The sequence below is a fragment of the Stomoxys calcitrans genome, chromosome 3 (genome assembly GCF_963082655.1).
Source record: "Stomoxys calcitrans chromosome 3, idStoCalc2.1, whole genome shotgun sequence".
Taxonomy (NCBI): Eukaryota; Metazoa; Arthropoda; class Insecta; order Diptera; family Muscidae; genus Stomoxys; species Stomoxys calcitrans.
The window spans coordinates 102,701,415-102,726,777 of record NC_081554.1 but is presented as its reverse complement, the minus strand read 5'-3'; the positions used below and the strand labels follow the sequence as shown (position 1 = coordinate 102,726,777).

Genomic DNA, 25,363 nt, shown 5'->3' with positions numbered 1-25,363 from the left:
TGTGGAAGACCTCCCACTTCTCTGCGAACATACCTTGGTTTTGCCTGCCCAAGAATGCCAACATGCGTTCCGTCGCAAATTTACTGACCCATCCCTTGATGAAGACCGTAGCCTTTGTAAGCTGGGGGATATCCACCTTTCTCACAAGGTCGCGCTTTGCGCCCTCCCAGGGAGCGTGAATACCTCTGACAAGCTGTTTGACGTTATCAATACATTTCGCCGACGCAAAACGCAGCGTAAAAATGTTCCCTCTAAACTCGCAGCTCATTATTTGTATGGGTGGACCCCCTACAGAGTTCGACATATGTTCAAAAATCCGATCGTTAACCAGATCCTCCACTTGGGACAGATGATCTGGTGGAATCCTACCGGATGCACCGATATTGATGACTGCATAAGTTAGCTCATATCTGTTGTGCTTCCTTTCCACTCTGGCGTAAGAGGGCGGCTCATTACCATTCTCAGCGACCATCTTCCCCTTCCGTGATGGCGTTGGCTTTTTGGAAGGCACAGTCCTCCATGAAGACTCAGGGACCGTGGGCTGCTTCCTTCGTTCCTGTTCCAACTTTGTCCACCTCCGCAGGACACAGTCTGGAGTCTCCATTGCAGGATGGCTGGCTTGGTTTTCCCAGAGTACTTGAAAGCGGGGAGCTCTTTTTCTTCTTCAGTATTTTAGCAGTGTTATGCTCTTCGGGAGATTTGATTCTTTTTCCAGCTTCCGTAGAAGTGCTTGGAATATCAGTTCTATCCCTTCCAGCGTCCTGCACTTTTGCGCGATTACGCTGCCTCTCCTTTGTCTCTCTCGTCGTGCAAAGACTCAACATCTGCGGTGGTGGCGTCAGACCGAAGCATGTTGTCAGGTGGAGGAGTGGAGGATCTGGTTAACGATCGGATTTTCGAACATGTGTGGAACTCTGTGGAAGATCCACCCATACAAATGATGAGCTGCGAGAAGTGGGAGGTCTTCCACCGGGAGGAGAAGGAGGAGGGAACTCTCCTTGTGGTTGGCATTGAGCAAGTCTCCTTGACTTGTTTGGCTAAGACTAAAGGCATGGCGCACTATGGGAGCGAAGCTGTCTTTTTCAAGATTGGGAAGACCAGGATAAGCAGAAATTCTCATTTTCAGACATCAGGCCGTGCAGTGGCAGATGACTCAACACCGTCCAACGAACAGGGGGCCGACAACGAGACAATCATGGCATCTCTCAATATTGGAAAGACTAGGAGAAGCAATGATCCTAATACTATAATATCAAGCAGTGCAGTGGCGAGAGACCCAACACAGCCTAACAAACAGGAACCCGACGACGGACGGATATCACCGACTTAGAGATCCGGAATACTGGGATAGGTAAAGATCTTTTTGTAATATTGAAACATTAGGCAGCGCAGCAACAGGAGACTCAATGCAACCCAACGAACAGGAAGCCGATGATGGTCCCATCACCTACTCTTACCGACTTTATAAAAAGTCGGAAGACTAGACTAGGCAAAAAACCTAAAACGATGACATCAGGCAGTGCAATGACAGGAAAGTCAATGCAGTCTAAAGAACAGGGAGCAGACGATGAGATCATCACCTACTCCCAAGATGCCCATTTACTAGAGGGCCAATGCTGCTACACACGCTCTGATGGAGCAAATCAACAAGGGCAAGATTCATATTGCCTTAATTCAGGAGCCATGGACGACCCGGAACAAAGTTTCTGGACTGAACCATATCAACTACCAATTATTCTATGCTAACACTGGTACTCGCCCGAGGACCTGCGTTATTTGTTATAGAAATTTGAATTATATATTTTCCCCAGAGTTGCCAACGTCGGATGCAACAGTGGTGAGACTGGGAGGCAGTGGAGCATACCTGGCATCACTTTATCTGCCTTTCGGCTCTCCGACATCGCCACCCACGTCGCAGCTGCAACTCAACGAGGTACTAATTGGGTGCGATGCGAAATTTCACCACATTTCATGGGGTAGCACCAACACTAATAAGCGGGTCCAAGCCCTGGCAGAGTTCTGGAATACTAACGACCTAATAACACTTAATATTGGTAACACCGCCTTTCTTAATAGGATTAGGGAGGAGATATTAGATGTGACGATATGTTCGGAAAATCTAATCGATGAGGTTTAGGATTGGAGGGTCTTCATGGAACACTCTTTCTCTGACCATCGCTACATTAGGTTTAGAATAGCACGGCCAGCGCTGAATCCGATAACCTTCCGGAATAAGTTGAAAACCAACTGGACAAAATTCGGAAGGCTACTCAGAAGAAGACATGGGTAAAATAATTTAGATTGTCCAAGCATAGAGGACATTGACGAAAATGTCAAGAGGATTAGGACTGCACTGGTGGAAACTTTCGAAGATAGTTGCCCTCTTCGGGAAAGGAAATCAGCCCAAGAAAAACCCTGGATGACCGGAGAGATTCGCAATATTGGGAAAGAGGTCCGCAGACTTTTTAACAGAGCCCGTCGTAAAAAAGCGGATGTTTATTGGGATGTGTATTACACACGGCTCAAGGAATACAATAAAAATACCAGAGCGGCAAAACGTGCTTGCTCGAAGCTTTTCTGCGAACAGGTCGATAGCGTTGATAACGCCGCCAAGACAAAAAATTTCTCTCAAAAACCCATGTCCACACTGAAACTTTAGTAGACGATATGGGAGTGAGAGCAGAGACAACGGAGAACATGTTGAGGCTTTTGATGAAAACCCATTTCCACAAGATACGACGGTACTCACGGGGACACCGGAATCTTGGAATAGTGACGTTGATCGAAGGTTTATAATAACGGAATTTATGGTGAAGGAATCCTTGAGGAGCTTCAAACCATTTAAGTCACCCGGACCTGATGGAATATTTCCGGCGTTACAACAGAAAGAGGCAGACTATTTGGCGCCTCGTCTGACCAAAATTTTCACATCGTGGCTAGGACTTGCATATACTCCCAAAGCCTGGCAGGAGACAAGGGTGGTGTTTATACCCAAGCCCGCTAAGGCAAGTTATGCGACACCAAAGGCCTACAGACCCATAAGCCTTACGTCCTTTCTACTCAAGGCCATGGAACGTATTGTGGACACCAGGATAATGAGTATGACATCCAGCGAACTGCTCAAATACAAACCCTGCACGCGGTTGTGCATAAAATTGAAGAATCCTTCGATGCTAAAACGTACACACTGGCGGTATGCATTGACATCGAGGGGGCTTTTAACAATGTGCGGAGCGACACACATCCAATACTTAGACCAGTACCGGGTGGGCCCGGTCTTTAGAGACTGGATATACCATATGCTAAGGAAAAGGTGGATAAATTGTGTGTCCAATGGCATAAACATAAGGGAGAAAGTGGCACAGGGCACGCCACGGGGGGGCATTTTATCGCCACTCCTATGGGTGACCACCATAAATGACCTATTACGGATTCTGACTGAGGAGGGATTTGAACCCGTCTGCTACGCAGACGATGTTATAATACTTCTAAGAGATAAGGATCCAAACGAGCTATGCAGAGGGGCCGAAAGGGTTTTGCATATGGCATATGACTGGGCTAGACCCAGAGGTCTCAATGTTAACCCAGAGAAGACTGAAATATGCCTGTTCACGAGGAAGACGAAGGTGGGCGAATTCAACGCACCACGTTTCCTCAATAAGACGATTTCGATATCTGACAAGGTCAAATTGATATCCGACCTATTGACATACAGATTAAGTGTGAGACAGCCACTGCGGCTATGAGACTTAAGGCGAAGGGAGAATGGAGGATTGGAGCTACTCATACCATCGCGGTAGAATCGAGGCGACGATAGGAAACCTGGAAGGAAGGGGAGAGGTTTCCGATCGGATACCTGAGATGAACCTTGAAGTCGAGTGCGAACATCTTTACCGACAGTAGAATTGCAATAAGGGCAATAACAACCAGGACGGTAAGGTCAGAAACAGTCTTACAGTGTAAGAAGGAGATTAACGCCTTCTCTGAGGATGGCAAAATCCACATCGTTTGGGTGCCGGGCCATAACGAAGTAAGGGGAAATGAAAGGGCAGATGATTTGGCGGTGAAGGGCAGAGGACTGTCGTCAATAAACTTAGTTAACCCGAAGCCTTTCGGGTCGACGCAGTCCGAGTTAAGGGAGTGGGCGGCGAATGCGCATGCAACATTGTGAAACAGCGAAACGGTCGGAAGGACGGCGAAAATCCTATGGCGATTCCGATCGTGAGAAGACCAGGCTATTACTGAAAGGAAGCAAGAAGGAGGTCAGTATATCATAACGGGACACATAGGACTACGAGCTCACTTATGTAAAATCGGTGCAGCAAGTAATAGCATGTGTAGGGCATGGGGGAAGATGATGAGACGTTGGAGCGTTTCCTTTGTCATTGCCCGGCTTCCGCGTCCAACAGTACCTAATTCCCGGTTTAGGCGGAGGTACAATATCAGACATGAACCAACTTAGGGGAGTGGTATTGACAACAATTTAGGATTTTGTAAGTAGCACAGAATTCCTAACTTTCTTTTAATAGGTTACTTTATAGTTTTTAGGGCGCACAACAAGCCGATTACTGGCTTAGGTGTACGTCGATAGTGGCATGGGGCGGATTAATATCTGCACCCCTTTTTAACCTATTCACACGACGGTGTTTGCTATTTTCCTCAAACTTTTTTTTATGAGTGTATAAAAAGAATATGGAATGTAAATTGCCCCTATTTCTTAATGGAACGTTCATGGACAAGTTTGCATTTGCAAACATTTACGCACACATTTCTATTTGCCTACTTGTCAGCATCTCAGTCATGAAATTTCCTTTAATCTTATTTTTCCCATATTTATTGTTTTATTGGACTATGCTGCAAGACTACTGACACATACATATCTCCGTTTGCGTAGTGGTAAATCTCTCATTCATGAAACTTCCTCAAACTCAACTCCTCAACTTCCTCATGTGTCAATTTTTTTTTTCATTTTTGGGCTACTTATTAAAACATCATTTTTGACTTGCTGTTTCTTAATCATAGCTACAACAACAGCACTTGGATGCCAAAATTTTTTTTCTATTTTTTGGCTATCTGCCACAAAATCATTTGTTCCTTGCTTCCTTGTTCCTTTGATAATAAGTACAAATACAGCTCTTACGAGCAATGCAACAACAACTTTTGTCCCTTGCTTTCTATCCCCTGCCTCGGTTCAGATTTGGATATATGTAGCTCTCTTATAAGTCTCGATATTACTGGTGAATTTTATAGAAATCGGTTCAGATTTCGATATAGCTCCCATATAAATCTGTTCGACCGATTTAGGCTAGTATTGCAATAATTTGGTCATTTGTTAACCGATTCATACGAGTATTGGCACAAAGGATCCCCTAATGACTCCCAGTACTACTATTGAATTTAATAGAAATCGGTTCAGATTTAGATATAGATCCCATATATATTTCCTTGCGATTTTGGACAATCGCACGACTTTAGCCCGTTCTAACTTGTTTATTGCTATCACTTGAATATTTTTTTGTTTACACACCCCGCGTGTTCTGATATTACCGATCATGTGTTTTGATAATTTTAGGTATTTTGTTTTGCTAACGATAAAAAAATATCTTTTAGTTTACTCTCCCTGCAACAACCCAATTATAAATTAAACAGCAGTAATTTTCAGCAAATAACAAACCCCTTCTTATAAATAAAATTCAATTTGTGTTTGTTTGTCGTTTTGTTTGTTTGTTCCTTATAGACTCAAAAACGGCTGAATTGATTACGTTGACATTTTCACAGATTGTGTAGGTTGGTCTGGAAAGAAACATAGGCTATATAATTTTTTGATATTGGGAGGGAGACGGAAAATAAAAGTGGACCGATCGGGACAATACTGGATTCAAATGAAAGGCATTCAAAAGTAGAGTATAATTTCATAATAAAAGTTGGATACAAATACCTGAGGGGCCGCCCCAGCTCCAAAACCCCATAAATCGGTTTATTTGACGATCATAACAATATGGGACTCAAATGAAAGGTATTTGGGAGTAGATTACGAAGTAGTATTAGGAAGTAGGAATAGGCTTTATAATTTATTGATAACGGAAGGGGGCGGACCCTCCCCCGTTACCCCAAAAACACCACCATGAATAGTATGCGGGAGTAGATAATGAATCTGGTATACAAATTCATGTCGAAGTATAGGGGTCACCCCAACCCCACAAAAACGCCCAAAATAGGCACATTAGCCAATCACGGATATATGGGACTCGGTTTGTTTGTTGCGTATAGACTGAAAAACGGCAGAACCGATTTTCTCGAAATTTTCACATAATGTGTATGTTGGTCTGGAAGGAAACATTAATTTTATCTATGTGGAGAAATTGCAAACAAATTATCTCAAAGGAATCATTTTTATTTTCTTTTTTTTGTATTTCTATATTCATTAAGTATATCCGTCAATAAAAATAAGTAAAAAATGACAATCTACTGTCTAGTTTTTGAAATAGTACGCTTGAAATCAGACCAAATTACCTAAAAATTGTGTGTTTACCTAAGAATTTTTATTGGAGTGGAACGGACGTGTTTTTTACTTCACTCCTCAAAGAAAAAAATATCCGTATCTCGGAATAGGTAATACCTATTACGAAAAAATTTTAAAGCCTTTTTGGTGTAGGCTAAAATTGGACTTCAAAGACTCAACAGCTGTGGTGGTGGCGTCAGACCGTAGCGTGTTATCCTGCCCTCCTATAGGTGTGGGTGTCTTGGCACCTGTAGTCGAGACTAATAAATGAGGAATGTTTCCGACTCTGATTCAGACAGCGACGGTGTCAATGAAACAGTCATCGCAATTAAATCGAGAGATGAGGGCAAGGAGATGGCCTCAGAAGTGAGCGATGCCTTTGCAAAGGTCACAAGCAGATCGAAAAAGTGATCCGGGGTACGACGAAGAAGACAGAGGAGTATGTAATCGGGCGAAAGTGCAGGATATTGGAAGGGAAAGAATCGACATTCCAAGCTCTTCTACGAAAGCAGGAAAAGAATCAGATCTTCCGAAGAGAATAACACTGCTAAAATGCTGAAGAAGAAAAAGAGCTCCCCGCATTCAAGTACTCTGGGAAGACCAAGCCAGCCATCCCGCAATGGAGACTTCAGACAGTGTCCTGCGGAGGTAGACAAAGTTGGAACAGGAACGAAGGAAGCGCGCACGGCCCCTGAGTCTTCATGAAGGACTGTGACTTCCAAACTGAAGCCTCATCCATCACGGAAGAGGCAGATGGTCGCTGAGAATGGTAAAGAGCCGCCCACGTACGCCGGTGTGACAAGGGCTCAACACAGATGAGATGACTTATGCAGTCATCGATATCGGCTGTGCATCCGGTAGGATTCCACCAGACCATCAGTCCCAAGTGGATGATCTGGTTAACGATCGGATTTTCGAACATGTGTGGAACTCTGTGGAGGGTCCACCTATACAAATGATGAGCTGCGAGTATAGAGGACACATCTTTACGCTGCGTTTTGCATCGGCGGAGGTATCCACGCTCCCTGGGAGGGCGCAAAGCTCGACCTGGTGAGACATATCCCAGCTCACTAAGATGACATCCCCCAGCTCACAAAGGCGTCTTAAATTTGCGGCAGAACGCATGTTGGGATTCTTGGGCAAGCAAAACCAAGGTTTGGTCGCAGAGAAGTGGGAAGTCTTCCACAGGGAGGAGAGGGAGGAAGGAACTCTCCTTGTAGTTGACATTGAGCAAGTCTCCTTGACGAGTTTGGCTAAGACTAAAGGCATGGCGAACTACGGGAGCAAAGCTGTCTTTTTCAAGATTGGGAAGACCAGGATAGGCAGAAATTCTCATTTTCAGACATCAGGCCGTGCAGTGGCAGATGACTCAACATCGCCCAACGAACAAGGGGCCGACAACGAGAAAATCACGTCATCTCTCAATAATGGAAAGACTAGACTAGCAAAGATCCTAATACTAAAATATCAGGCAGTGCAGTGGCGAGAGACCCAACACAGCCTATCAAACAGGAACCCGACGACGAACCCATCACCGACTAGAATAGGTAAAGATTATAATATTGAAATAAGGCAGCGCAGTGACAGTAGTCTTAAAGCAGCCTAACGAACAGGGAGCCGATGTTGGTACCATCACCTACAACCAAGAGGCCCATTTATTTAAGACTAGCTGACCCGGGCCCGCTCAGCTGCGCCATCTTTTACTTTATATGGAACAAAAATTTCCTTGGAATATTTATTTTCGACAATTAAAGAGCTTTTAGTGAAATACTATGCTACAAATATAGTATATCGCTTGACTAATTGTTTAACAATGTAAGTGTCTATGTCCGAATCCCAAATTATCTTTATTGGTCTACGAATTTAAGTTTGGATGTACTCCATTCTTAAAATACTTTATTTCAGCCTGCAACTCTCATGATATCTGATTTAAGGGTGTTTTCGGGGGTGAGGTGGTCCCCCAGGCACTTGGCCCTGAAAAAATATCAGCATCGTGCTTTTCTTTCAAAAACCATTTATTTAAACCCCATATTGCCATTGGTTTAGGGGAGTTAACACGATGAGGCGTCTCCCAAACACATGGCCCAAAACAGATTATCAAATTCGTTTTCTGATCTTAAATATCACACATTGGCATGGTCGAAACATTTTTTACCCTTTGCGGGGTGTTTTAGGGAAAGGGTGATGCTCTTAATACATGGTCCTAAATTTGGATATCAAATTCGTATTCTACTCCCAAATACCTTTATTTGAGCCCCATTTTGCGATGACCACTAAAAAATTGCTGCTTGTGGGGTATTTTGGGAAATGGGTTGACCCCCAGAAAAATGGTCCAGAAAGTGGGTATCAATTCTTGCTCTACCCCCCAATACCTTTCATATAAGCTCCACATTGACATGGTCGGTAAATATGGCCGATTTAGGGGTGTTTTGGGGGTTTGGGTGGTCGCCCACACACTAAGCCCGGAAAAGACACTTTTCCCGAATATTGATATCAGATTGGTGCTTTACTCCCAAAGACCTTTCATTTGAGCCCCATATTGCAATGGTCGTAATTTTGTCCCCTTTGGGGGAGGATTTTGGTGGGAGGCGGCCCCCAAACATTTTATCTCATATTTGGATATCAGATTCTAATTCTACACTCAAATACCTTTTATTTAAGCCCCATATTCCCATGGTCAGTAAATAAGTCCTATTTGGGGGGTGTTTCGGGGAAGGGGTATACCCCCAGAAACATGGTCCCACATTTGGATATCAGATTCGTATTCTACTCGCAAATACCAAATACAAAACCCAATATAGCCTAACGAACAGGGACCCGACGATGGAACCATTATTGACCTTATAAAGTGTCGGAAGACTAGTCCCAAGATGCCCAATTACTGGAGGACAAATGATTGAGGTAATCCAGATAAATCTCTTCCGGAGCGAGGTTTTAAAGGTTTTTTTTTTTTTTTTTTTTTTTTTTTTTTTTTTTTTTTTATTTCTTAGACATAACAATGTTGCTTAAGTATAATACTACAACTAGTCATTTGAATTAGGACTAACTAGTAGTTTATTTAAATTATATAATTATGTATGATACAGCTTATGCTTTAAGGCACAAGTAGCTGGGTAAACCTCCTCTTCAGATCGAAGGGTTTATATCTATTGAGTCTTCGGGTTATATTTGCCTCCATAAGTTTTGGGATCTCCGGATTTTTGTGATGGTGCAGCCTTTTAAAGGTGACAATATGTTCTGAAATCTTATCAGGATTGGATGGTCTCCATGGAGTATTCTTTCACAGACCAGTGCTTCATTAGGTTTATAATAGCACGGCCAGCACCGAATTCGATAAGCTTCCGTAATAAGTTGAAACCCTATTGGCTAAACTTCGGAAGATTACTCGGAAGAAGACTTGGTTAAAAGATAATTTAGATTGTCCAAGCATAGAAGACGTTGACCACAATGTCTACAGGATAACGAAAAACGTGCCTCCTGGAAGCCTTTCTACGACCAGCTCGATAGCATTAACGCTATGAAAATGTTTCTCTCAAAAACCTATGTCCAAACTGAAACATGTATGTCCAAACGACATGGGAGTGAGAGCAGAAACAACAGAGGACATATTGACTGTTTTGATGAAAACGCATTTTCCACAGGATACGACGGTACTCACGGAGACACCGGAACCTTCGAATAATGAGGTTGATCAAAGGTTTATCATAATGGAATTTATGGTCAAGGAAGCCTTGGGGAGCTTCAAATCATTTAAGTCACCCGGACCTGATGGGATATTTCTGGCGTTACTACAAAAGGAGGCCGACTATGTGGCACCTCATCCGGTCACTATTTTCACAGGCCTACAGACTAAAAAAAAGCCTTACGTACTTTCTACTTAAAACCATGGAACGTACTGTGGACACCATGATAAAGAGTAGGACATCCAGCGAACTGCTCAAATATAAACCGCATGCCTATGTCAAGGGAAGGTCGGTGGAGACTATCCTACACGAGGCTGTACATAAAATACAATAGAAGAACTCTTTGATGCCAAGACGTACACATTGGCAGTTTGCATTGACATTGATTGACATTGATCCAATCCTTAGGCCAGTACCGAGTGGACCGTATCCTTAGAGACAGGATAAACCATATGCTAACGAACAGGTAGATAAATTGCGGGTTCCATGGCATAAATATAAGTGAGAAAGTTGCACAGGGCACGCCAAAAGGGAGCATTTTATCGCCACTCCTTTGGGTGACCACCATATATAACCTATTACACATGCTGACTGATTGATCTGCGTAATATTGTAGCCGAGGGCTTATCTTATCTCTTTTATCTTTTTTCGATAATTGGGATATTTTACGCAACTTCGTGCGTTTTGTGGGTGAAAGACCTTCAACCGGGAGATCGGTCTTTAAGGGGTCCTTTACCAAAAAAGGTCCGAACTTAACCATACTCGGCATGGACACCTAAAAAAACTTAATGTGTTAAATTTCATCGAAATCGGCAAGAAAGCGGCTTTTATAGATCTGATACCTTAATTCGGGAAAGTGTAGTGTTGAAGAAAGGTGTGCGAATGTAGGCATTCGCGTAGAAAGGCCCCTTGGGTGGGCTAAGCACTCCTTCACTCACTTTTGTCCTAATCTTTGATTCGTTTGCGATGAATCTGAAGCACCACCCTTTCTTTCATTTGAAGTATTACTCTCGACTATAGGTACCATCCAATCAACGGCTACGTGTACATTTCTTTTCTTAGTTAGTTTTTTAATTTTGATGCCCTTTTTGTTTCCTCGTACAAAACAGATATTTTTGAAAAAAAAACGTTAAATTTTGTCTTGAACTTTTAAACGAAATTTTTTTTTGTTTGTATTAGAGAAAAAAATTTATTGTTGTTTTTTGCACTTTTTTAAATACAAGATGTTGATTTTTTGGACAATCAAACCAATTTATTTCTTTTGTTGAAAATGAATTTTCCTTTGTAAACAAGAAATCAATATTTGCTTGCGATTTGTGGTTATGTCTCGTCTGCATAAAAAAATTCATCATTTTGTTACTTAAAAGTCAATCTAAAGCATATAGTTGCAATGCTGAAAAAATTCCAAGGAGGATTGAAATGACAGAGAAATTTTTGTGCTCTCAAATGTCAAGCTTATAGGCGACAGTAATTATTTTATTTTTCTTCAAAGCAAGATGCTCTGCCGAAAAAATTAAAAAATCAAGTTTACATCAAAAAAAAAGGAAAGAAATATTCATATATTGGAACCTAAGACTGCCGAAACTCTATATACGTGCATTAGGCCAGAGTTTCCTTTACGGGAAAGGAATGAGTATTTAGAATATGCAAACGACGCAAACTGCATGCCATTAAGAGCAGAATTCTGCTTGCGATATTTTGTTAGACAATTCTCATTTATCTATATTCACAAATTCTTTATCTACATATGATTTATCTATAAAATACGTAAATGTAAACTAAAAATTGAAATTTGTTGACGAGAAAAAAATATAAATATAGTTGCCACCACAATAATTGTCATTTACCTGAATCAAAACATTCACAACTGTTGGGTATTGAAATACAATAGTATACGCTTTAGTTTAGTTGTTGTATGAAATTGAAAAATATGGCATGCTTACGAATTAACAAATGCAGAAAACGTGAATATATTGAAAAAAGGTGTGCTTGAAATATAAAGGAAGAATGGAGCTATAAAAAAAGATATGAATACTAACAGCAGTTCCTTATTGAGATTCGTTCCAATGTACCAGTTCCATTCTGAATTACCCAACTCTAATTTTCAAACATCAGCTTAATCTATTTAGGTGCTTTCAAGATATATTAATCTACAGGTAGTGGCAGTTGCCCAACAACAAAACATTGAGTGCACTGTCTGTCAAAATCAGTGATTAGTGCAACTTTGATTTTGTGTATGTTACTACAATAGTTTGCGCCATTTTTCTTTGTTTGCGTGTTATGGTTCTTAACTATAATTCACACACACATAACCAAAACTCGCTGACAGATAGTGCACTTTGCGAGAAAAAATTGTACGCAGTTGTTTACGGTTCACTACCTGGTAATTATGTCATGGGTGCTTTCTTAAAATGAAGGCCTGATTTCTCATTCCGGTTACAATTTATTGTACCGATATTCTTTTGGTTAAAGGAATTTGGTTTTTGAATATATGATTATTGCTTATCCTACCTATAAACCTTAACAGGCAGATGGGTGACGGCTAGCGGCTTATCGATATATTCAGCTGTGTTTTTTACTGATTGCTGCATAATATAACGGCGTGTTCGCGTACTTAATCAGTAACAATTTGCCAATAAAAATTTGCAAAAAGTAAGAAACTTCTACGAGGAAAAAAAAAAAACAACCGGAAGAAATTTGCAACTTTCCATTTGCAAAACTCTCCAAATGTTGTTCGCTCTCACACACTCTTTTACTTAAAAACGAAAGACTTTCTGTAAAAGTTTGTGCAAATTTTTGACTACGCGAACACGCTATTTGGTTATTGCTGCGTAATGTTCCCATACTTCTAAATTACCTTAAATGTGTTCGAGAAAACCAAATTTGTTAATAGGAGGTTTATCCCCAGGATAAATTAATATTCCAGTTAGCTAACACGAACTTTATTTTTCCCGCTCTAAATGAAAATAAATTTCATTACTTTGATAGGTCATCTTTTGTTCACTTTTTACACAATGTACCGTTATATAATACAGAGTGTGCCAGAGAAACTTATTTCAAAGGTCAATAAAAACAAAAGTATTTCAGTAATTGTTTTAATTCTTTTTTTCTTTAAGAATACATTGTCCCAATTTTTTTCATGCAGTGTTCAAAATGACATCGCGCAAATGGCGACTCCCATTGCGTATACAGTCGATTTTTGAAATTCGTGTCCACTCTTTGCAGCATTTCAATCGATCACAATAACGTGGCTTCTGGTGAAGTTCACGCGGATTTACACCACTCCAGTAATGCATGTTTTGCTTGCTAACGCAGCTGGAGATTTAAAAGTGAACCTCGTCACTCGGAAAAACTACCGCGCCTTCAGGAGGTTTTCAACCTGCATTTCAAATGCATCAAACAAGAAAATAGCGTTCAGTCGATTCTACCACACAGCCATGAAATTTAAGGTCTTGGTGGAGAATTCGTCGAACAGTGGTATCAGAAATTCCCACAGCTGCTGTGTGTTTGCAAACTGAATGAAATGCATCAACATCTGTCTGATGAGCACAATTCTGTAGTTCTACAATAGGCAATAGTAGCGCAATAGTTTTGACTTAGCTGCCTTTCACTTTGTGATTAAGGAAGAATAATACTGGCAAACAGATGCTACTTTGGACTAAGTAAGCAGTTTAGAAACAAGGCCACCTACCCGAAGCATGGGTACTTGTGAAAGCAGTTGAGGCAGTGCTAGGAGAAGTTGAGAGAAAGATTCTTCGTAAAATATATGGACCAGCTTGCGATAATGGAGAATATAGGCGACGTATGAACCACGTGCTGTATGAACTGTATGACGACGATAGCATAGTTACACGCATCAAAATACAACGGCTGCGTTGGCTAGGTCATGGATGAAGAAGCTCCAGCAAAGAAGTCTTTTGAAGTCAATACGGTGGTACACGCAAACCGGGAAGACCAAAAGCCAGATGGAAAAATGAAGTGGTGGGAGACACCTCGAAACTTGGTATCAGAGATTTTAGAATGAGCGCAGAATATCGAGGCGCTTGGAACGCTATTCTACGTTCGGCTAGTGGAACAAATATTCTGTCATAGCCAATTAAAGTAAAAGTAAGCCTTTCACTTTAGTGCACATTGCGCATCGTTGCCTCTTTTTGTGTATTTGGGACATATTATGTGAATTTCACACAAGTTTAATTGTGTTGGCTTCTTAACTATTGTATAACGTTTGTTTACGAATGATGAATTTATGCATGTTTTTGCTTTAATAAAAATCATACAAAAACTACTAAACTGTATTTTAAAACAAGTATAATAAATTGATATATCTGCACATTAAGGCGGGTATATACCATTGTATATACCTGTACATTGAGTCAGGTAAGTGCATTCGTGATAAGTGTATTCTTATTTACCAGTTAAGCGATGCAGCCTGGACTGCCTTACTTCCCTTATTTAATTGTCTGAAATCATTATCGTATTGTTTAACTTGTTCGTTGTCAATTACTTCGGATCATTTGGCCGGTCAATATCGCCTTTACTCGTTTTGTTGTTTGCTAAAGGCGCTATTATGCGGTATGTAGTTGTCCTATGACATGCCAAATTTAGCATATATAGAGTTGTACATGTCGTGTGATTCAAATGAAACTAACATCACTTTTCAAATTAGCACATGCCAATTTTTCGATTAAAGCGTGATCTATTCCCTCTGCATTCAGCTGTTATAGGCGAATGATTGCAATCCCAAATATCATTGTTTCAACAACTTTATGATTTAACCAGCTTTCACAAAACCTGAACATGAAATATCAGCTTTTGCTAAAAGTTTTAGGTTATGTCATATGAAAATAGCATACAGGTGTGATGCAAAAATTAATTGTATGTAAATTGACAATTTTGACAAACATTTTCGTTTTAGTCGAAAGAATTGCACATTTAATTCAAAATCAGTTGTACTAAATTTTGCGAACGTATCAGGCGATGTGTACAACTATCAGAATTGGCACATTTGAAAAAACATATGAGAATACATATCGTGTATTACCACCTTAAATTTAAAGGCTCTATCGTTTTATTCACAAGTGATTTTTCTGCATCTATTGTATTCCCTAAAATGTTGCAATTGAAGTTCAAAACACCCAGGTATTTTGCAGTTTTAGTAATTGGAACATTAACTTCTCCATGTGCCTCTGATGGTAACTAGTATCACCGGCCGAAAAGAATAAATAACGTCTTAAGCTGAGTATTCTGTTCAGCTTTTCAAGCGGAATCAAACTCCATATAAAAAAAACGTCGGCGAAACGTTGGCTAAAAATAGGCGGAAAAGTAGTACTCTGCTTTTAGTGCAGAAAATGGCAGAAAACTATTATAGTGGCAACACTTGAAACTATTGCCGGCATTATTATTTTTTTTTTTTTTTGTTTTATTGGTTTCAGTGGTTCTTTTTTCTTTATTTATATGAGAAAAAGTATATAAAATAGAGAAAACAATAAGTGCAGATAAGGAAACGTGTTTTCATATGGAAACAATAAGACATGATTGCTGTCAAATTTCGCTCGTGAAACATTAAACATTTTAGCGGCAGAATTGAATACCAACCCTTATGCGGGTTTACGCTTAAACCACTTCGGCAGTACACTTTCTAAAGAAAGCACCTTAATCCCAATTGCCACGTCATATGCATGGGGACCACTTTAACACCTTTTTATTCCAGAGACAATAATAAAGTATTAATACCAAAGTGGGAGAAACAATACTCTTGAACGTTTCTTTACTGGACATAATCAATACATTATCTGGGTACTGAATGTATCGTATCGTAATAAGTTTGGAAGCTAGGATCTTTCGTAGCCAAGAGGCTTTGGATGTATCCTCCGCGGAGCTGCAGAACTCCACCCATGGTTTGTTCTGAGCCTTTTTCAGCTCACCCTTGTATCTCCTTAGTTCAGCCTTATAGACGCCCCAGTCGTGTGGTGTCCTTGAGGCTTTCGCCCTATTAAAGAGATTTCGGCCGATGTTTGCATCTTGGCTTGGCTCTAGTACATGTAGACTTAGGCGATTTATTCAGGGCGTTCGTGATCCGGTATGGTTGCCATACCAGACAACAACACAACAAAGACATTAGTATTGAAGCAGAGTTGATTCGGCCCATTTCCTGAGCATTTAACTACATTACTTACTTTAATTGGCTATGACAGAACATTTGTTCCACTAGCCGAACGTAGAATAGCGTTCCAAGCGCCTCGATCTTCCGCGCTCATTCTAAAATCTCTGACACCAAGTTTCGAATTTTCCCACCACTTGATCTTTCCATTGAGCTTTTGGTCATCCCGGTTTGCGTGTACCTCCGTGTTTGCCTTCAAAAGACTTCTTTATCAATTCTGACAACATGACTTAGCCAACGCAGTCATTGTATTTTGATGTTCCCAACTTTCTCCATTTTCTTTATCTGTTTTGGGAGTTGAAACCATCCATTTCGTCTTATCTCCATTTACTGCCAAACCCATTTTCACTGACTCTCTTTCGATTCTTTCAAAGGCAGCAGTTACTACTTCCGGTGATCGACCTATGATGTCGATATCGTCGGCATAAGCGAGTAGCATGTGTCCTCTTTTGGTATTAAATGGTTCGGAGAGATTCTTTCCTATTCTTACCGAGGAACGCGTATCAGCAAGTTTAGTTTCCTTTGAACGTAAAGGAGTGTCGAAAGCGATGGTAGGTGTTGAGAGATGATAGGTGTTCATTAAAGTTTTCGAAGAAGAAGTTGAAGTTACAACTTTAATATTTACACAGCCAAAAATAATTTTGAAAAACAACAACTTTGGTCGCAAAAACAACTACGAAAGTTGTTAATTTTCCTGCAACAATTTGTTTTGATTTCTAACGACCCAAAGTACAAATTTGTTGTTGAAAGGCACTCTTTGCAAGCCAACATATAACAACAACAAATATCCATAAGCAAGGCAAAAAACCATCTAACCAGCCAACGCATGTGCTTTGCTTTGGGTGGTGGTGTTTTTGTTTTCTTTGTTCGGGCTCGCGCTGCTTTGTCTTGTTCGTTTTACTGCTGCTCTCGGGTTTTCCTTTCACTCTCTACTATTATCCTTAAAAACAAATTTTAATAATTTTGGTATTTGAACTCATGATCTCACGTTGGTAGTCTTGCACGCATCCTCTAGCCTACCGACATCATTTTCTTTACGATAAAATAAATCAATAAGTACTGCTGCACAGTAATAAGTGTCTCAATTATTTAAATTAAAAAAAGGTAAAAACCACTCTAAAAAATTTTCTTCTGAATACAAAAATCTTATTTTTTTATGCCGAATTTTCTAAAATAGATCAGGTAAGGTTGAAAAGAGGGATATTAATGCGCCCTATGCCACTATGGACATACACCTAAGCCAGTAATCGGCTTTTTCTGCGCTCTAAAAACTATAAAGTAGCCTCTAAAAAGAAAATTTTATGTTAGGAATTCCGTGCTACTTGCAAAATACTTAATTGTTTTCAATACCACTCCCCTAAGTTGGTTCATGTCTGGTAATGTGTCTCCACCTAAGTGCCGGTATCTGTAAGACGCGAAAGCCAGGCAATGACAAAGGAAATGCTCCAACGTCTCATCATCTTCCCCCATGCCCTATACATGCTATCACTTGCCGCACCGATTTTACTGTACCACGGATTTTCCCATCCTCAGAGAAGGCGTTAATCTCCTTCTTACACTGTAAAACTGTTCGTGACCTTACCGTCCTGGTTGTTTTTTCTGTCGGTAAAGATGTTCACACTAGACGTCCTCGCGTAAGCACCACACCACTTCATCTCCGCCTGCAGGACCGTATTATGGTCAGGCAGTCTACAACAGATCTCAGTCCCTGGGTTCTCAATGTGAATCCCCAGTCCCACTTTGATCCATCCGTGTAACATGATCCTCCAATGGCAATACTAGGGTTCCGTCGATCCAAGACTGTGCCGACGACAACAGTGCCTCGCATTCGACTTCAAGGTTCATCTCAGGTATCCGATCGGAAACCTATTCCCTTCCTTCCAGGTTTCCTATCGTCGCCTCCATTCCTCAATCCATTTTCCCATCGCCTTAAGTCTCATCGCCGCAATGGCTGCCTCACTCTTAATCTGTATGTCAATCGCTCCTGAATGTGACACTTCCAATTCAGTTTCCTTTCCAAGATCACACCTAAGTATATGACCTTGTCAGATATCGAAATCGTCTTATTGAGGAAACGTGGTGCGTTGAATTCGCCCACCTTCGTCTTCCTCGTGAACAGACATATTTCAGTCTTCTCTGGGTTAACATTGAGACCTCTGGGTCTAGCCCACTCATATGCCATATGCAAGACCCTTTCGGCCCTTCTGCATAGCTATACCGCTTAGAAGTATTATAACATCGTCTGCATAGCAGACGGGTTCAAATCCTTCCTCAGTCAGCATCCGTAATAAGTCATTTATGGTGTGGGTGACCACCATAAATGGCAATAAAACTCCCCCCTGTGGCGGGCCCTGTGCCACTTTCTCCCTTATATTTGTGCCATGGGACACACAATTTATCCAACTTTTCCTTAGCATATGGTTTATCCAGTCTCTAAGGACCAGATGGGATCAATGTGTCGGTCCGCACCGGTTAAAAGCCTCCTCGATGTCAATGCATTCTGTTACTGTGTACGTTTTGGTATCGAAGGATTCTTCTATTTTATGCACCTCGTGGAGGGCAGTCTCCACCTACCTTCCCTTGACATAGGCATGCTGTTTGTTTTTGAGCAGTCCGCTGGATGTCCTACTCTTTATCATGATATCCAGAATACGTTCCATAGTTTTGAGTAGAAAGGACGTAAGGCTTATGGGTCTGTAGGCCTTTGGTGTCGCATAACTTGCCTTGGCGGGCTTGGATATAAACACCACCCTTGCCTCCTGCCAGGCTTTCGGAGTATATGAAAGTCCTAGCCACGCTGTGAAAATTTTGGCCAGACGAGGCGCCAGATAGTCTGCCTCTTTCTGTAGTAACGCCGGAAATATTCCATCAGGTCTGGGTGACTTAAATGGTTTGAAGCTCCTCAAGGATTCCTTCACCATAAATTCCGTTATTATAAACCTTCGATCAACGTCATTATTCCAAGATTCCGGTGTCCCCGTGAGTACCGTCGTATCTTGTGGAAAATGGGTTTTCATCAAAAGCCTCAACATGTTCTCCGTTGTCTCTGCTCTCACTCCCATATCGTCTACTAAAGTTTCAGTGTGGACATGGGTTTTTGAGAGAAATTTTTTGTCTTGGCGGCGTTATCAACGCTATCGACCTGTTCGCAGAAAAGCTTCGAGCAGGCACGTTTTGCCGCTCTGGTATTTTTATTGTATTCCTTGAGCCGTGTGTAATACACATCCCAATAAACTTCCGCTTTTTTACGACGGGCTCGGTTAAAAAGTCTGCGGACCTCTTTCCCAATATTGCGAATCTCTCCGGTCATCCAGGGTTTTTCTTGGGCTGATTTCCTTTCCCGAAGAGGACAACTATCTTCGAAAGTTTCCACCAGTGCAGTCGTAATCCTGTTGACATTTTCGTCAATGTCTTCTATGCTTGGACAATCTAAATTATCTTGCCCAAGTCTTCTTCTGCGTTGCCTTCCGATTGTTGTCCAGTTGGTTTTCAACTTATTCCGAAAGCTTATTGGTTTCGGCGCTGGTCGTGCTATTCTAAACCTAATGTAGTTATGGTCAGAGAAAGAGTGTTCCATGGAGACCCTCCAATCCTGAACCTCATCGATCAGATTTCCGGAACATATCGTCACATCTAATACCTCCTCCCTAATCCTATTAACAAAGGTAGCGGTGTTACCAATATTAAGTGTTATTAGATCGTTAGTATTCAAGAACTCTGCCAGGGCTTGGCCCCGCTTATTAGTGTTGGTGCTACCCCACGAAATGTGGTTGGAGTTCGTATCGCACCCTATTAGTACCTCGTTTCCTGTCTGTTTTGCTTTCCTCACCATCCGTTGCAGCTCCGACGTAGGTGGCGGTGTCGTAGAGTCGAAAGGCAGATAAAGTGATGCCAGGTATGCTCAACCGTCTGCCTGTCTCACCACTGTTGCATCCGACGGTGACAACTCTGGGGAAAATATATAATTCAAATTTTTTATGACACATTACTCAGGTCCTCGGCCGAGTACCATTGTTAGCATAGAATAATTGGTAGTTGATATGGTTCAGTCCAGAAACTTTGCTCCAGGTTGTCCTCCAGTAAATGGGCATCTTGGAAGTAGGTGATGATCTCATCGTCTGCTCCCTGTTCTTTAGACTGTATTGACTTTCCTGTCACTGCACTGCCTGATGTCATCGTTTTAGGTTCATTGCCTAGTCTAGTCTACCGACTTTTTATAAATTCGGTAATGGTTCCATCGTCGGGTCCCTGTTCGTTAAGCTGTATTGGGTCTCCATTCCCTGTACTACCTGATGTTTCAACACTAGGATCTTTGCCTATCTTAGACTTCCAAATCTTAAATAATTGGGCTTCTTAGGAGTAGGTGATGTTACCATCATCGGCTTCCTGTTCGTTGGGTTGCATTGAGTCTCCTGTCGCTACGCTGCCTAATGTTTCAATATTAGGATCTTTGCCTATCCCAGAATTCCGAATCTTTATGTCGGTGATATCCGTCCGTCGTCGGGATCCTGTTTGTAAGGCTGTGTTGGGTCTCTTGCCACTACACTGCCTGATATTATAGTATTAGGATCATTGCTTCTCCTAGTCTTTCCAATATTGGGAGATGCCGAGATTGTCTCGTTGTCGGCCCCCTGTTTGTTGGATGGTGTTGAGTCACCTGCCACTGCACGGCCTGATGTCTCAGAATGAAAATTTCTGTCTATCTGCGATATGAAGACTGCATAGTCAGCTAATCTCTGTTGTGCTTCCTTGCCACTCTTGCGTAAGAGAGAGGATCCTTACCATTCTCAGCGACCATCTTCTCCTTCCGTTATGGCTGTGGCCTCCTTTTGGAAGTCAAAGTGCACCATGAAGACTCAGGGGCCGTGCGCGCTTCCTTAATTCCTGTTTCAACTTTGTCTACCTCCGCAGGACACTATCTGGAGCCTCCATTGCGGGATGGCTGGCTTGGTTTTCCCAGAGTACATGAAAGCGGAGAGCTCTTTTCTTCTTTAGTATTTTAGCAGTGCTATGCTCTTCGGGAGATTTGATTCTTTTTCCAGCTTCCGTAGAATATCAGTTCTATCCCTTCCAGCATCCAGCACTTTCGACCGATTACGCTGCCTGCACATACTCCTCTGTCTCCTTCGTCGTGCACCGGATAGCTTTCTCGGTCTGCTTGTGAGCTTAGCAAAGCCATCGCTCACTCCTGCCGCCATCCCGATGCCCTTATCTCTCGATTCGGCCGCGATGACTGTTTCATTGACGCTTTCGCTGTCTGAATCCGAGTCACGAACTGTGCATCCCTCTGGTTTATATGTCTCTTCCTCATTAATAAGTCTGATGACTAGTTGTGCGCTTGAAGCATTAATCTCGACTACAGGTGCCAAAGCACCCACACCTATAAGAGGGGCGGACAACACGCTACGGTCTAACGCCACCGCCGCAGATGTTGAGTCTTTAGAGTCCATTTCTGGCCTACTCCAAAAGACTTTAAATTTTTTTTCGTAATAGGTAGTACCTATTCCGAGATACGGATATATTTTTTTTTCTTTGAGGAGCGAAATAAAATCACGTCCGCTTCACTCAACGGTTACAATATCATTACAAATGTAATTAAATGCTCATTAAATGGGCACCAATCAACTCTTCTTTAATGCTGTTGTCTTTGTTGTGAGTTGTTATCTGACTTTTGTTTGTGTTATGTCATCCAATCGAATTCAGGATATTTCACAATTTTCGCTGCGAATGAAGTCAATACTAGGCCTAAAAGATAATTTAGTCTGAATATTGAGTTGCATTTGCGCTTCTTTTATTTGGTCACAAAATTATTTCATTTTGTTTTTGGATTACATCCAGCATAGTACCAATATGTTTTTATTTTTTTGCCTCTATTACAAATAGAAAAGCAAAACAGCAAAAATTCTTTTAAGAGTCTCAGCAATGTGGTGTGTTAAATGTATTTGGGGCGGGCTGCAATGATCTCGATTTCGGCCTTTTTCGAAGGCCCCATTAGATTGCGATGCCACCAACAGAATACATGATTCCACCTACTCACTTATTAGTTTTCAGTGCAATGGTAGAAGCATGCCCTTCGAATGAAACGTTGGGTCTAGTTACATTATCTCTTCTTATGGCGCAGTAAGACAGATCAAAAAAAACCAACAGCCAACATCTCTTCAAAGAGACTTCTAACACCAACAACACACATTGCTGAGACTCTTCTAAGGGTTTTTGTTGTCTTGCTTTTCTATTTGAAATAGAGACGAAAAAAATAAAAATCTACTGGTCTAAGCTGGATAATCCAAAACCAAAATGATATTAGTTTGGACCATTTTAGATTCAATTCAATAATTTTGTTCTTAACGTGTTCTTCCCATCGTAATTTTTACTTAGATGGGCCAGTTTTGGACTGGTTTGTTTGCAAAGTTTACATGAACAGATTTTGTTTAATTGAGCTTTATTCGTCAGTCTTATGTCCAGCGGAATATTTCATTGAGCGCATGTTGTAACCTAACATTTGCTTCCTGTTCATCTGCAGTGCGTAGTTGCATGCCCCTTTTCTTTGAAAATATCATTGTGTTAAAAAAAAACACATGTTTTTATACCTTCTATTTTTCTCTTTAATACGAAATCGAGGTTCAGCTTTTAACGCTGACTTTTCAATATCTTTTTAGCCACCCACGAATTGATTAGTTTGTATTTGAGATGGTAAACTGTGCATGGCTCATCGAGTTTTCTTCTCAAAAATCGATAACTTTTGAACTAATTACGATCGTAAGCCATCATTCAACTTGTACGGTTCGTAATATATTTTTGACCGAAAACTCATTCGTATAGGTATGTGGGGCTAAGTCGTCTCCTAATTCCCCAATCCCAACGCTTTCATACACCTTTATAGCACGTTTACATTGAAATATTTTTGATCTGTATTTAACTAAAACCATAAACAAATCCTGTCCGTTTACATGCGTATACGTGAATATGCATATCACACAAATCCATACACAACTCTTGAAAACAGTTGCATATTATGGTAATTTTATCGATTTTTCAGCCATGATATCGGGTTTATTTGGGATTTATAAATAATCCCTGATTATATTTAATGGCATTTATTTTAGTATGATAAAACCTGCAAAACAACACAGGATTTAGCACTTAAATTCAGATTTAGTAGCCATAAATCCAGATTTAGTGGCCAATGTAAACGTACTTTTAGCTTCAAAACGCTGCATCCGTAGGGTACAACTCCTTCACCCTTGTTGAGGTCTACCAAGCAGCTGGCGTTAAGTACGAATACTGCATGTCACAGATTACCAACAGCCTCTCCAACCTTCTATTCGATGGTTGAAAGGGTGGGTCATTGGTCGAGAATGAATATCTTCCTTCCTGACTAAATCCTGTTTAAAATCAAATTTCAAAAACAAATAGGGAAAGGCAAAAGTCGTCCTGTACCGACTATATGATACTCTACACCTGCCTTATAAGAGTAAATAGGACGATATTAATATATGGACACTATATCTAATTCTGAAATGATTCCTAAAATTCAGTAGAAATATCAAAAGTTGTAAGGAGTGATATGTGTAATGCAGGGTTTACATGGCACATCTGATGCATGGTCATTGTAATAGTATTGGTGAAAACAAAGGTGTATGCGTCATAAGTAGAATTTTCAACTTTGACGACTGCAATCGAGCTTCATTCTGTATTGCCATACTTGAAGTAGTGTTATTAGGCGTCAATGTTAAAAATTGTTTAAGTTTTGCGCGTTGTTTAAGTGGGATTTTTTTGCAGAATTGCATATTTCAACGCAACGCTCCTCAACTCGCTCATTCTGTTTTGGCTTTTATCCCGACGATAAACCTTAACCAGCAGATGGATGCCAATTAGCGACTTATAGTCCCGATTGCTTGATAATATAACGGTGTGTTTGCGTTCTTATCCAGTAACAGTTAGCCAATAAAAATTTGCAAAAGTGTTAGAAACTTCTGGGGTGAAAAAAAATAACCAGAAGAAATTTGCAGCCTTTCATTTACAAAACTCTCCAAATTTTGTTCACACTCTCTTTTAGTAAAAAACGGACGAATTTCCGTAAAAAATTGTGCAAATTCTTGAGTACGTGAACACGCTGATTGCTGCGTAATGTTGCCATATCTTCTAAATAACCTTAAAAATGTACGAATAAACTTAATTTCTTAATAGACTGTTTATGCCCACGATAAATTAATGTTCCAATTAGCTAACACGAACTTTATTTTTTCTACAAGAAACCTGTCCTGTGTTTAACACCAAGGAATGTATGTATTGACTAAGCGTATGTTTATTACTCATAAAATTATTGATTTTTAATATGTTCTTATTTTAGTTAAAACAGCAAATTTACGTTTTTCATTTTAAATTTATAATTTCCCCTTATGAATTTTTCTCTTCATTTCAGACTGAAAAAACCTTGGCCGAACTTATGTTTCGCTAAACTTTCCATCTTTAGTATTTTAATTTTTTTATATATATGTATTTACGCCAATGTACATAGTTAATTGCAATTGCAGTTTATTTATCTTGGACAGATGGACCAATTGTGTTATATTATTTTTTGACGATTACGATATAGTAAGATTATTTAGCTAAATTAGGAACTAAGTTGTTATTTATTTATTTGTTTTACCTTTTTTATTTTTAGTTATAAAGGGTGATTTTTTTGAGGTTAGGATTTTCATGCATTAGTATTTGACAGATCACGTGGGATTTCAGACATGGTGTCAAAGAGAAAGATGCTCAGTATGCTTTGACATTTCATCATGAATAGACTTACTAACGAGCAACGCTTGCAAATCATTGAATTTTATTACCAAAATCAGTGTTCGGTTCGAAATGTGTTCAAATTTTGACAAATTTTGTTCAGCGATGAGGCTCATTTCTGGTTGAATGGCTACGTAAATAAGCAAAATTGCCGCATTTGGAGTGAAGAGCAACCAGAAGCCGTTCAAGAACTGCCCATGCATCCCGAAAAATGCACTGTTTGGTGTGGTTTGT

At 40.6% G+C, this 25,363-nt stretch overlaps 1 protein-coding gene across 1 annotated transcript in view; it reads left to right on the top strand.

Annotated features, from left to right (window-relative positions):
- The window catches only part of LOC106094426 (protein Aster-B), a 99,310-nt gene extending 74,210 nt beyond the window's left edge, over positions 1 to 25,100 (top strand). The window contains exon 10 of the mRNA XM_059364267.1: positions 24,768 to 25,100. Within this exon, the coding sequence (XP_059220250.1) occupies positions 24,768 to 24,803 (36 nt within the window). The 3' untranslated portion in view covers positions 24,804 to 25,100. The remainder of the gene's footprint in view (positions 1 to 24,767) is intronic.
- Positions 25,101 to 25,363: the final 263 nt, after the last annotated feature.